The sequence below is a fragment of the Gavia stellata genome, chromosome Z (genome assembly GCF_030936135.1).
Source record: "Gavia stellata isolate bGavSte3 chromosome Z, bGavSte3.hap2, whole genome shotgun sequence".
Classification (NCBI taxonomy): Eukaryota; Metazoa; Chordata; class Aves; order Gaviiformes; family Gaviidae; genus Gavia; species Gavia stellata.
Window position 1 is genome coordinate 36,614,817 of NC_082637.1, and position 13,768 is coordinate 36,628,584.

The 13,768-nt window shown below is 40.3% G+C and overlaps 1 protein-coding gene across 3 annotated transcripts in view; it reads right to left on the bottom strand.

Annotated features, from left to right (window-relative positions):
* Positions 1-1,637: 1,637 nt before the first annotated feature.
* The window catches only part of PSIP1 (PC4 and SRSF1 interacting protein 1), a 39,477-nt gene continuing 27,346 nt past the window's right edge, over positions 1,638-13,768 (bottom strand). For 2 of the 3 annotated variants that reach the window (XM_059833457.1, XM_059833455.1), the window contains 4 exons: positions 8,460-8,561; positions 7,576-7,795; positions 5,133-5,244; positions 1,638-2,393 (listed from right to left, as the gene is read on the bottom strand). In XM_059833457.1, coding sequence (XP_059689440.1) covers positions 2,330-2,393; positions 5,133-5,244; positions 7,576-7,795; positions 8,460-8,561 — 498 coding nt within the window. In that variant the 3' untranslated portion in view covers positions 1,638-2,329. Of the gene's footprint in view, positions 2,394-3,401; positions 3,758-5,132; positions 5,245-7,575; positions 7,796-8,459; positions 8,562-13,768 lie in introns of those variants that run through there. The other variant, XM_059833456.1, reaches the window with a different exon arrangement.

The window sequence follows — 13,768 nt, forward strand, 5'->3', positions numbered from 1 at the left end:
TGCTCGTGAACAGCGTTGTTGGATGTTGAAATAAATATTCTGTGGGCTTTTGTACGTTACCAAACCTATAATCCTGCTCATCTTAACATTACAGATGTTAAGATTAAATACAGATTATTGAGACCAACAATAAAGGTAATGGGTTCTGATTAAGGACAACCCACAGAAACAGATGACATCATCTAGGTGTACCACTATGTAAATGAACAGTTAAAAGTTGGTGAAACTACTTCCAACAGGCATTAGCAGCAGCTTATGTGTAGCGACTACACGTTGCACACGTGGTCTCTGAAGGAGTGGCATATTTAGCAAGGGAAAAAAACATTCACCATGATGGATTCTGGCAAAGTTACACAAAAAAAACAGTAACTACTGCAAACTAGCAAAGATGACTAAATAGCAGTTTTGAACACAGTAACATAATACAGCTTGTGCAATGAGTCTTAGATACGAGAGTTCTGATTTCAGGCTTTTAATGCTTTTTTCTGTGTCTTGTCACTGGTGAGGATTTTTTTGTTGTTACTTAAACCATGCAAGTGAAGAGAAGAGTAGATCAGGGCTATGATCCTAAAACTATCATGCAGTTCACTATTCTAGTCTTAAGCAGCAAAAACGCAGTGCTAGGGAAAAAAGTTTTCATCTCTTCAGAATTCAGAGATGGAGAATAAGGAGTTATTTCATAGCAGTGCATGATTTCAGTGAAAAAAAAAAAGTATTAGTCAAGATAAATCTGTTACTTTCAGATTCTGGAAAACAGGGAAGTTTGAAAGCAGTGTGGAAGTTCCTAGACCTTCACCTGGTCGTGGCATATTGAGAGCTGAAGTCCCTTTTTCCTGTTACTGAGTATCTAGCTGCTTTGCACTACTGTAAGAGCAGAACTGCAAAAAAAGTGAAGATTGTACCAAGTTGCTGACCTTGAAATGAGGAAAAAGCTGTATGCCTTGTTTTATATATGAGCAGAAATCCCTCTTCTCCATAGTACCCTGGGTAAGAACAAAAGAACAATAAAAAACCCAGCTGGGCTGACTGAAGATGAAGAAGCCATGGCAGCAATTTACAAGGCATGTAAACAAGAAATAATTTGACTTTTCAGTATTTGATACCATGGTCATGGTATCATGACCATGACCATGACCATTTTGGTCATGCTGCAATACTGAAAACTCTTCCTTGTTTAATGGTGTGAGCAAAAGCTTCAGAAGTACTGGTCTCCACCAGGCTGTAGTCGTTTTTCTGTTGCTGCCTTGAATGTGACACAATACAAGGTGATATGTACACGTGGAACACTGTCACCTTCCCTGATATCCCCCTAACAAGATTCTTAGGGCTGTTAAACTCTAATTTCTCACCTGGCTGGTGAGAAACCCAGTTGCATACAAGTTGTTCCTAGTTCTGATGTTAGGCAAAGGGTGTGTTTCCAGAAGGAATTTTCAGAGGAACTTGTACCTGTTTCATTCCCTTCCAGACCTTTAGGATTTTTTCTTAAAATACTTTACCAGTGTTTCTGTTAAAATTCTAGAAATCCTCAAATTAATGCCAAGGCACTAAAATTGAAACAGTACTTAAAACCAGACACCTGTTGTTCCTATGAAAGTTTTAGTCTATACAAGTTAGTATTAAGAACCAGTCTCTCTTGATCAGTTTAAATTCTTTATTTTCATAAATTGTTCAAGACAGTGTTTTCCAACCAGTGTGCATCAACAGGTTCAGTGAAAATGCCAGATTTCTTTCTAGTATACTTATTATACCAAAAGCATACCATAAAGTCACATTGCAGTAAGTTGGCACAATGAGTTTTGCAACAGAACTAAACTTGTTTAAAAAAAGTGATTAAGTATACTCATACATTAACATTTTAAAAGCTATAAAAACACTGCTTCCAACTCCTACAAAACACAGTGAAAAGACATCCCAAGAGTTGAAAAACTATGCACAGAGGTCAGTATCATAGGAAGAGAGCAGGTTTTATACAAATGAAGCAATTAGGCAGTTAAAAGTATTTACACTTTCTCCTGCTATTAGCTAGACAAACATACAGTAGTCAGATAAAAATATACTACAACTCTAAGTCCTGTAACATGTAAGCATTTGTTTTCTAACTGGAACTTTCATCTTTTGAAATGTGTTACCTGTTAATACTGGACAAAACTATTGGCAAAAGTGTTTAAATACTTTTAAACCAAAATTAAAGGGGCTTTTATTCCACAAAATTCAACTTTAAAATACTATGCTTATAAAATTATTTAAAACTTTCAGCAGTCTATAGATTTCAAATGCAAAACTTAACAATACTCTTTAATTTGTATTTTAAAAAAGGACTCCAGTGGTGTCATTTGCTTTCAAAGGCAGAATCTTTTGCTGGCTTTTCAAGCTCTCTCTCTTCACTGCATGTCCTAGAAACAAAATAAAGCAACATTAATGACTGTATAAAAATGCAGGGAGCAAGACTTCTCCAGATGAATTTGTACAGTCTAGAGTAAGCCGATGTACATTCAGCAGTACATGAAGTTTGGAGAACTGAAGCAAGCAGAGATGCCAGCTATCTTCTTTCTTGCACTGACTGCCCCCACACCTGAAGCTAAGCTGGTGATGATTAACATCACATCTATTTATGTGACCAGCTGTGAACAGCACTCATTCAGAAGTGGTTTGGGTTCCACTCAGGCAGTCCTCCCTAGTCTGCTGCCAAATATGTGTCAGTTCAGGTGGACAAGCACTCTGGCTTAACATACTTCACCAACCATAACTTTTCTTAGTAGCCAGGAATAATCCACTGTGTGTCCCAAACACTAAGGTAACCTCAGGAAGCAGTATGTATTTTTACCAAATGAGCACAGATGGGCATTCTTAAGTGCCAGTCACTTCAGAAGTAGTAAGTTACACAACTTCTCTCTTCCAAAATTTTTGAAGTACATCTTCAGAAAGGTACAGACAGGTCTTGTCTCCAATTATCAAAGGAAGTAAAGTTCAGAACTGGGCAGCCCTGTGATTTAAGTAGTTTACAAATTATTTGCTTAGAGGCAGTAGTGGGAACTGCAGCAGTGTTTTGAACTTTTATGATTTGTTCATAATTATTTTGATTACTAGGTTCCTCACTTCTAAAAAAAATTAGGATTTTTCATACAATCTTGTCTGCAATACTGAAGGAAAGGAAATTTGTATGATGGAGAGACACTATGCTGTAGCTTGCTTGAATTTAGCACATTGGATGCGTTTCTCAACATGCAAGGTATTTATTTGCAAGAGGCATTACAAAATCTGGTTTATAGCTCTTGGCAAACAAGGACTTAAGTCCACAGACACTGTTCCCAAGTAGCTGTACAAGTTTTTTTTGTGAAGTGGGTTTGTTTCTTTGCTTAGGTAAGTCAAAGAATGTGTTGGAATGTAGAATTCAAGGCCATAGAAAACACCACACAAACTTTATTAAAGAGATAAACGTTTATTAGGAGAACATGACACAGCCACCAGCTCACTCATGGAAGACACCTGTGCATGTTTTACAGATGCAATCAGAATTACTTTAGTATTGAAAATATAAATTGTCTTGCCTCAAAGATGCTTTTTTGAGACTCTCTATATTCAACAACCTTCTTCAGGCATGTTGCATAACTGTATGAAGTATCTGCCTTAAGTTTCTTTTAACCAGTGTCCATTGAGGTGTCATGCATGCACCCAAATATTCTTAATTCTTTTAATCACAAATATAAAGGGCAATCTGATGGAGACTGTCACACAAAAATCCAAGTGTTGTCAGTTTCTGTGGGAACAAGGAAAGGAGCAGGCCATGAAAAAGTTCTGCCTTGGAGAACCAGTTTAGTAGTCATTTATTTTTAAATACTTGGCCAAGTGTATTCTATTATTACTGAATTGCCTTGCTATTGATTTCAAGTAACCTGGGTGTTGCACTTTGTTAGTACCATACTGTGGTTTGGCCATATCGCCTATTGAAGCAGTGTGCTAGGCTGTGTAACCTGTGTTAGGAACCTACACTTCTGCCTTCATTATGTTCCCACAACATGCTGCTTGTTCAGACCAAATGAGTACTTGGCATCACTGGTTGAAAACTCCTAAATGTCACTTCTGAAAGCTGTGTAATCATAAGCCAGTAGTTCTGAGGCTACCTCTCCGCAAACACCAAATTAATTTTCATCTTAAGGGGGTTTTCGGTTTTGTTCTGTTTAAGTTTACCTTACTGTAAATAATGGTCAATGTTCCACTTGTGTACAGTTTTAACTTGGCAGACAGCCAAAAGAATGCCAGGCAACTCTAGTTTCTCCTGGCCTGCATGAAGATAGTGACGAAAGGAAAACTTGCTTCAATACATACTGCTGGACAAAAAGAATCCCTGAGCACAAGATGCAGAAGTGCTCAGAGAAAACAAAGTGGTACTTCAACAAAACAATTCAGCTCAAGGATAATTCTAGCTATTTTCCTCACTGTTTACTGAATTCTATTAAATACTTCTCAAATGCTACACTAGTTTCACTGCTTGTTGTTCTTGTTTACAAAACAGCATTTTTCAGTGAGGCTAAGGTTTAAATACTTATCTCCTGACAAATTCAAGCATTCTTATGGCTTCTTGTTTGCAAAAGGTAAATGCATCAGCCTCTATAAAGCAGAGTTCTGAAATTTCACAGGTTTGAGTTCTAGCATGCAGTTTACCTGCGTTTGGGCAATTCTATAGCTACACTACAGAACACTAATTAAAGTGGCTTGGCTATTGATTAGAATAGATATGATTTCACAAAAAACTTGATAAATTCCATTAGCTTCTGTAAGACTTGGTTCAGGCTTCCTTTGCTTCCAACTTAATAGCATCAGGTAGTCTGAAACATAGGAGAAAGCTTATACTTTGCCCTATCTCACCACATGCTGATTTTCTCCTAACAGGACATCCCATAATTTTTTTCTTGCAATCTCCACCACAGCAGTGACTGAAGTAACTTTTAAAATCTTCATCCAAACTTTAACAGAATATTTGCAAGCTATTATCATTCTCTAAAGTTGAGAGAAAACTCTGTAAAGAAAACAGTACCTCAACATGGCTAAGTAACTTCAATCTACTGCTGTTCTATTTACAACATATTGCTAGAGCAGAACAGATCCTTAGTTCAGTAAGGTTATTAACTCACTTTTTCTTACTGCCAACTTCATGCTTATCTTTCTTTTCCTCAGTATTCTCTCCATTGTGTTGTGACTGGTTGGTGTCTTGAACTTCAGACCCTCCATTCATAACCTTTGAACCTTTAAAATGAAAGGGCAGGGAAAGAAAAGAGTACTGCAGGCAGCAAAACTGTGCTATAAAAAGCGCCACATAATTTCTTTACCTTCATCAACTCAAACACTATAAATGTTTTCCCCTCACCTTGATACCCAGCAGCTGAAACAATACAAAAAGCAGTAACTGATACAGCTTCAACTTCTGAGAATTCCATGCAACAAGCCTCATCCCGTAGTTTTAATAATGGGAAATGAGCAGTGTATTTATTTCATGAGATTTTAAGTTCTGCTTGTGCTTGCTAGGCTACAGATAATAAGACTAAAGCTTATTTATATTCTGAGCAGTGGCAGAATATACTTCAGCAGTAAATTCTCTTCACCACTCTAACTTGGTCAGGCAATTTTGGGGGATTTCCTGATACTTTAACTGCAGGTTATTAGTTCTATGGATTCTCATTTACTCTAAATTCACACAAATATGTATGTAACAAAATTTACAACAAACAGTGTATTTAAATATAGTAAAAATGTTTAGTTACAGCATGCAATTGTCAAGCAGGAAAACAAAGCACTATGTAGAACCTGTATTTAGTCGAAGTCAAAGCAGGAATATTTAAGCTCTTTAAAATTTCTGTGATGAATACATGTTTTGCTCTGGTATTAGAAGCCAGTGAATTTTGAGTGAATTGTTGAGGAACATCACTAAGTCAGAATTGACAGTCCATTTTATTTGAAGTTACAGGTTTACCAAAAAACCTTCTAATAAATACACTACTGTGCTACAGGAAGAAGAAATAAATGCAACACATTACTCATCAGAATACTTACAGGCTAAGAGATGATAAAAAGCAGACAAGATAATTTTAATATGACATTCTAGTCTAGACTTGCTCAGAATCAGTTCTGAACTTAAATGCCATGGAAAGAATTCAAACAATGAATGCTATAATCCCTTGTTACAAAGTATATAGTCTGAAGCTGTACTCCAGCTGAAGTACAAACTGCTGTAATTGTTGTGCTTTGTAAAGACAGGACGAGTTCAGCAGTGCAGTTTTTAAAAGGGCAGAAGTACAAACGTACGGAACCAGAATTCCTCTTTGTAGCAAATAAAGAAAAATCCACTTCCATGAAATATCCCCCTACTCTGATAAAACTTCTTACCATTGTCCATTTGACTAGGCAACAATATGGTATTTCATTGTGTTCTGTTGAAGTCTCATGTTAACCTTATCCAGAGTAGCTTCATTAGTCAGACTATTCTTTGTGTCGGAAGACTTTAGATTCTTCATTAAAATATTAGCTGTGCTGAACACTGGGTTAGGGAAAGATCTGTGCGGAACGTCTACTACATCATACATACTTCTCTCACCACAGAATGGTTGGATTTTATTGTCATCCTTGCTTTCTTAGCAGTTACCAGTACACTGGCGTTTCAACTACAGTTACGCTGAATCCTTGGCCATCCTCAATCACCTGTTCCAATAACTTGTTTATCCCAGATCCAGGTGGTGTATCTTCCAAACAGTTTTCTGAAACAGTTCTGCTCCCAGGATTCAAGTTCAAAGTAAATATAATTCCTCTCCAGTGGTTGTGGAGATCAAGGATCTAAATAATTTTAATAGATGGGTAGAACTCCTACATCTTCAAGGATTTGAACTGGTTTGCAACATAGCTTTCCAGTGTCTCTGTCTCATTTTGTTCCTCTATTTAAAAATGCAAGTATCTGTTTTCCTACTTTTCTTTCTTTTTTCTTTTTTTTTTTAAATAACTGACCTAAGTTATTGTAGACCATGCTTACTATGGAAAGCTTTCAATATCATGCTTGCACAAGCGCTCATGTTAATCTGGAATAGTACTGCTGAGAGCATAAAGGCCTTTTCCCTCCTAAATAATGATTATTTCTTTATTGTTAGACTGAACTACTGAAGTTGTATCATAGAAGTGGCTAAAAGCTGCTGCTACACATAGTAGCATGTATGATATAGGAAGAGAGTAGTGAAGGAAATTAAGCAGTTAAAGCGTAGGTAAAGTCTAGGCACCAAAAGGCTACTTGAAGAATGGAAGGTAGTATGTTATTCTACCTCACGTTTAATGGGTTTTTTTTACTCCATAAGGTCATGAAGTTAGAAAATTTACAGAGAAGTAAATGCTAAAGTTAATTCTTGCAAAAGCCACAGAAAACACTATACCCTTGAACAACTTAGTTATACCAGTATTATCCTTGACTATTTCACATACGTAAAGGTTTTAATAGATGGGTAGAATTCCTACATCAAGGATTTTTTGCAGCTGGCTCAGAAATTGATGGAGACCAGGTCTTTCACATTACAAGAAAGTAAAAACACAATGACTTACCTGTTTGGTCCTTTTCCTTTTCTGTTTTTTTGTTTGTTCCTTTCTTCCACTGTTCTTTGGTTTTGTTGGCTTCCTCGTGCTGCTTCTGCTCAGCAAGTGATTTATTTAGTACTTGGGAAAGAACAGAATCTCCTTCCCCAACCAGAAACATGGTCTTGAACTTGTTATATAGCATTGTAGATTTCTCCATGATAACTTGGCTAACTTTGAATTTCCGTATCTGAAATTAGAGTAGTAGAACAATGAGCTCCAATTAGCTATTTAAATACCTATGTAATTTCATCACATGCTAGATGAAGTTCTTAACCTGAAATGAGATCATAGACTTTTACACTCTCTGAGAACAGCCCAGGCTGGAAGGAACCTCAGTAAATCTTCTGGTCCAACCCTTCGTGGGAATGAGATCGAGCACCCTGTGCCATCAAATCTTGAAAACCTCCAGCAATGGGGATTCCACCACTTCCCTGGGGAAACTGTTCTAGTGAATGATTGTTCTCACTGCAAAAAACTTTCTTTTTTATGTAGAGATGAAACCCCTCCCAGTGCAACTTGTACCCTTGCCCCTTGTCTTCCCCATGTGGCTCCTTATGAAGACAGAGCCTCTGTCCTCTTTCTGGCTACCCTTTAAGTGCTGAAATACTGTGATGAGGTCCCCCCGAGACTTCTCCAGGAAGAAAAGACCTAACCCCTTCAGTCTTTCCTTATAGGGCAGGTTCTCCAGCCCTTTGATCATCTTCATGGCCCTCCTTTGCACCCTCTCCAGTCTGTCGCACCATTCTTGAATTGTGGGGACTAGAACTTGACACAGCACTCCAGTAGTAACCAACGCTGGTATCATTTTAAGAAAACGCACAGCTTGCTTTGATTAACATTGCAGATCTCACCTTCTTCAGAGTCAAAATCATCTCTGTATGTTTCTGAGCTTGTTGCATTGTGACTTGAAGGGATGCAAGCTCATCAAGAGCCTCAATACATCTGTTCACATCCTGTATATAAACAAGAAATTAGTTTGAAGTCTTAACTTACATGTTAATAATCCTTAATTAGCCATACTAAATTAATTTCCACGCTCAGTGATACCTTCCTATAATATCCCTGATTATGTGCTTGATTTTGCAACAATTTATACAATCAAACTTGCAAACAAAGATCACTATCTGTTGCCTTCCAGCTACTTCCATAAGAAAAGGCAGATGCTATTTGAATAACTTACAATTTTAAAAAGTAATTTCATACTTTCAAAATAAAAACTGAAGCTGTATGCCGCTTTCACAATTCTAATACTTCTGTGCTTGAAGTTGTTCTTCACAATCAGCCTTTTCCATACGCAATTTTTCCCAAGTGACTTGCCACTGAGAAGGCAGAAAAGCATCTTAAGTGGACTGCTGTTAATATACTGAACTGTATCTTTGTAGATCTTTCAGTTAAAAGTTTGATGAATGACACACTATGCAGGACACCCAGAAGTAATGATGTGAGCTTCTGATCCATTTTTAAGAACCACTGTACTGAAGTCTTCTTCCTGTAATACGTAGTTCTCAATTTCCACATCTTCAGGTAGTCTTGTTTATTTTAATTCCTGTTTAGAACTAACAAGATTCATCTCCAGCACAGGTCATAATATGCTGCATCTTGTATGAAGCTGAAGCTCTTGTGCTCAAGGGAAATTAGTATTAAAAAACCCAAACAAACGTATCAGGACTATGCTCAGCAGAATTCTTATCTTTACTTGATAAATACAATTATGACAAACTAAGTGTCCTTGCTGTAGCTCTACAACCAATGTTCTTCCCAGTACTGCAGGATATTTGCTCCGTTACACCTCTGAATGAGCGGTTTGGTGGGGTTTTGGGGTTTTCAGTTTTTGTTTTTTTACTTATTTTGGGGGAATTTACTATCTGGCTCAGGACACAGTGATTTATTTAAGCCCAACTATTAATCACAGAATCACTAAGGTTGGAAAAGACCTGTAAGATCATCAAGTCCAACCATCAACCAAACAAACACCACCATGCCTATTAACCCATGTCCCACAATGCCTTGTCCACACGTTCCTTGAACACCTCCAGGGATGGTGACTCCACCACCTCCCTGGGCAGTTTATTCCAGTGTCTCACCACTCTCTCAGTAAAGAAATTTTTCCTAATGTCCAGTCTAAACCTCCCCTGGCGCAACTTGAGGCCATTTCCTCTTCTCCTGTCACTCGTCACTCGGGAGAAGAGACCAACACCCACCTCATTAAGTTATTTAAGGTGAACTATTTTTTTTTTTGACACAAAGTACTGGCATAGACTTGAATAAAGTAATTTAAGAATAGGCCATACTAGAAATGAATGTTTCATACACAACACTGTGGTGGGTTAGCCTTGGCCATCAGCCAGGTGCCTAGCCAGCCACTCACCTCTCCCTCCTCAACAGTGTAGGGGGAGAAAATAGGATGAGAAAGCTCATGGGTCGAGATAAAGACAAGGAGATTGCTTACCAGTTACTGTTGTGGGCAAAAGAGACTCTACTTAGGGAAAATTAATATATTACCCATTAAAATAGATTTGGGTCACAAGAAACAATGACAAACGTTAAATCAAGACTTTTGCTTCCCCCCTTCTGCCATGCTCAACTTCATTCCAGACTCCCCTCCCCAGCCCACCCCCCAGCAGGGCAGTGGGGGCAGACGGTCAGTACATCACAGTTCTTCTCTGCAACTCCCCCCTCTCACATTTCTCCTCTGCTCCAGGTTGGGCTCTCCCCACAGGGTGCAGTCCTTCAGGAGAAATCTCCAGCATGGGCTCTCCACAGGTCGCAGTGTGAACATCTGCTCCTTCATGCGGTCTTCTGCAGGCTTCAGGGGAATACATGCTCCAGCAACATGGAGCAAGGACCCCCTCCCTTATTCTCTGACCTTGGTGTTCCCTCTGCTGTTTCTCACTCTTTTCCTCCCCTCCTCCTCCTCTCTCTGCCCAGTGTGTTTTGTCCTTTCTTAAATACATTTTCACAGAGGCACCACCATCATGGCTGAGGGGCTCAGCCATGCCCTGCAGTGGGTCGACTGGAGCCAGCTGGAACTGGCTGTGTCCAGCATGGGGCAGCCCCTTGCCCCCTCTACCAGAACCTTGCCTCCAACACCCAACACAACACTGAATTCCTAAGGTGAAGCAGCTTGCTGCTTCTCATGCTACTGTACTCCTTCACTGACATTTTCTCGTTGTACAAACGGCACTCACAAAATGAAGAAACTAAACCAAAGGCTGAATTGCTTTCAGCACCATCCTGAAAAGACCATGTAATCAGTTAGGGCAAGTCCTCAAACTGATGTCACTCCCACACCTCTCCTTGGCCAGTTAATAGCGGTAGCGAGAATTTTCTTGTCTTCAGCAGTACACAAAGGCAGAGGTGGAATGAAGCCTTTTATTTGCTTTTTCAGTTGTGTAAATGGAAATGGACTTTGGAAGATCTACATCCCCTCCAGGACTTCAAATAAGAAAAAGACTGGTAAAGTATTTTTGGTCCGGTCTCATGATTTGAGGTTTCAGCTAGAGAAAAAAACAAAACCAACAGAAGCACAACCTTGAATTCAGAAAGCCTGGTTGTATCGCTCTAAAGCGCCAAAGGCACAGAAATTAAATTAGGCTTAAAAAGAAAGATACAGCTCTAGTCCTTCCCTATCTGTTTTCACTGCCCAACCTTAACAGTGGATTCCAAGGTATAACAATTTAGATGAACATATGCGAGTGCTTGATGACCCTCACTATAGAAAAGCTTTTTCTTTTGTTTAAGCAGTATTTCCTGTATTGACACCAGTTTTCATTACCTCTTGTCCTTTCACTGAGAAGGGTGTGGCTCTGTCATCTTTCCATACTCCACTCAGGTATTTACACACATGGAGCAGATCCCCTTCTCAGCCACCTCTTCCGCAGGCTGAACACTCCCAGCCCTCTGAGCATCTTCTATGACAGATGCTCCAAGCCCTTAATTCATCTCTGTGACCCTTTATTGGGCTCCCCACAGTACATTCATGTCTCTATCGTACTGGAGAGCCCAAAACGGGATCCAGTATCTCACCAGTGCCAAGTAGAGGGCAGTCATCACTTCCTTCTATGTTTTGGCAACTCTCTCTCTAATGCAGCCCAGGATGCTGTTGGTCACCTTTGCCACACCGGCATACTGCTGGCTTGTGGCAAGCTTGGTGTCCACCAGCACCCCCAGGTCATTTTCTGACAAGCTGCTCTCCAGCCAGGCAGTCCCCAGCCTATGCTGGTGCACGCGGTTATTCCTCCCCAGGGGCAGAACTTGAATCTTTGTTGGCCCACTTCTCCAGCCTGTCCAAGTCCCTCTAGGTGACAGCACACACATGAAATCTTTCCTTTCAGTTTTGTATCATCTGCAAACTTGCTATGGGTGTGGTCTGTTCCATCATCCCAGCCATTAATGAAGATGTTTTAACAGTATTGACTACTAGTGACTGGCATTTTTAGCTGGACCCACTGCCACTGATCAGAGTTTTTTGTGCCCTGCAGTTCAGCCAGTTTTCAGTCCACCTTACTATCCACTTATTTAGTCTAGACTTCATCAGTTTGTCTGTGAGGCTGATGTGAGAGACCATGTCAAAAGCCTTTTTAAACTTTTAGATAAACAACGTCCACTGCTTTTCCTCATCCACCAAGCCAGTCATCTCACAGAAGGATGTCAGTTTGGTCAAGCACAATTTCCTCTTCATTAACCCATGCTGACAACTCCCAGAGACCTTACTGTCCTTCACATTACTGGAAACAATTTCCCGGAGAATTTGCTCCATCACCTTCCAAGGAATCGATGTGAGGCTGGCTGGCCTGCAATTTCCCAGATCCTCCTTCTGGAAGTCTAGGGTGACATTTGCTTTCTTCCAGTCCTCAGGAACCTCCCCCTCATCACCATGACTTCTCAAAAATAAAATGCAGTGGGTGCACAATGACATCATCTAGCTCCCTCCGCACTCTTGGGTTTATTCCGCATCAGGTCCCACTTTGTTTAAATGTTCCCTAATTTCATCCTTGGCCACTGAGCATCAAGTCTTTCCTGTTCTGGACTTCCTGTTGGTCTCAGAGACCTAGGATTCCTTAAAGGAACTGTACGAGCAAACTGAGGTCAAGGTAGCATTAAGTACCTTGGCCTTTTTCAGTACCTTGTCATTTTTCACTAGATCCCCCACCCCATTCAGCAGCTGGCCCACATCTTCCCAGTCTTCCTGTTGTTGGTCACGTACTTGAAAGAGCTTTGTTGTCCTTCGTTTCTCTTCCCAGATTTAACTCCAGGTGGGTTTTGGCTTTCCTAACCACATCCCTCCCTCCATGCTTGGACAGTATCTGCATATTCCTCCCAAGTTACCTGTCGCTGCTTCCACTTCCTGTATGCTTCCTTTTTTGTACGTCCTGACTGTAGTCAGGAGCTCCTTGTTCATCCATGCAGCCTCCTGCCACGTTTGGTTGTTTTCCTCCTTCTCAAGATTGATCCATCTTGAGAAGGAGGTAATCCCTAGAAGTGAGCCAGATATCCTGGTCTCCTCTTCTCTCCAGCATCGTGTCTCAAGGGATTCTTCCAAACAGGTCCCTGCAGAGGCCAAAGACTGCTCTCCTAAGCCCAGGGCTGTGATCCTTTTTGCCCTGCTCCCTCCTCCCAGGATCCTGAACTCCACGATCTCAGTCACTGCAGCCAAGGTTGCTCAAGACCTTTGCATCCCTGACCAGATCTTCCCTGTTTATAAGAGTTAGGTCCGACAGGGTGTCTTCCCTTGTCAGCTCCTTGATAACCTGTGTTAGGAAGTTATCACACTCCAGAAGCTTCCTGGATTGCTATATTATCTCCATGTTGTCCCTTCAGCAGATACCAAGATGGTTCAAGCCTCCAACGAGGACCAGTGCCTTTGAACTGGAGGTGTTTCCCAATTGCCTTAAGATTACTTCATTCTTTACTTCTGCCTGATCAGGTGACGTGCAGTAGACATCCTCATGATGTCACCCATATTGGTCTGCCTGCCAATCCTGACCCGTAAAGCTCTCAGTTGGCTGAGCTCTGTCCCTGTGCAGAGCTCCACACATTCCCACTGGTCTCCCACATAAAGAGTTATCCTGCATCTTGTCTTCACAGCGCCCGTCTTTCCTTAAGAGCCTGTATACATACATGGCAACACTCCAGTCCCATGAACTATCTCACCAAATCT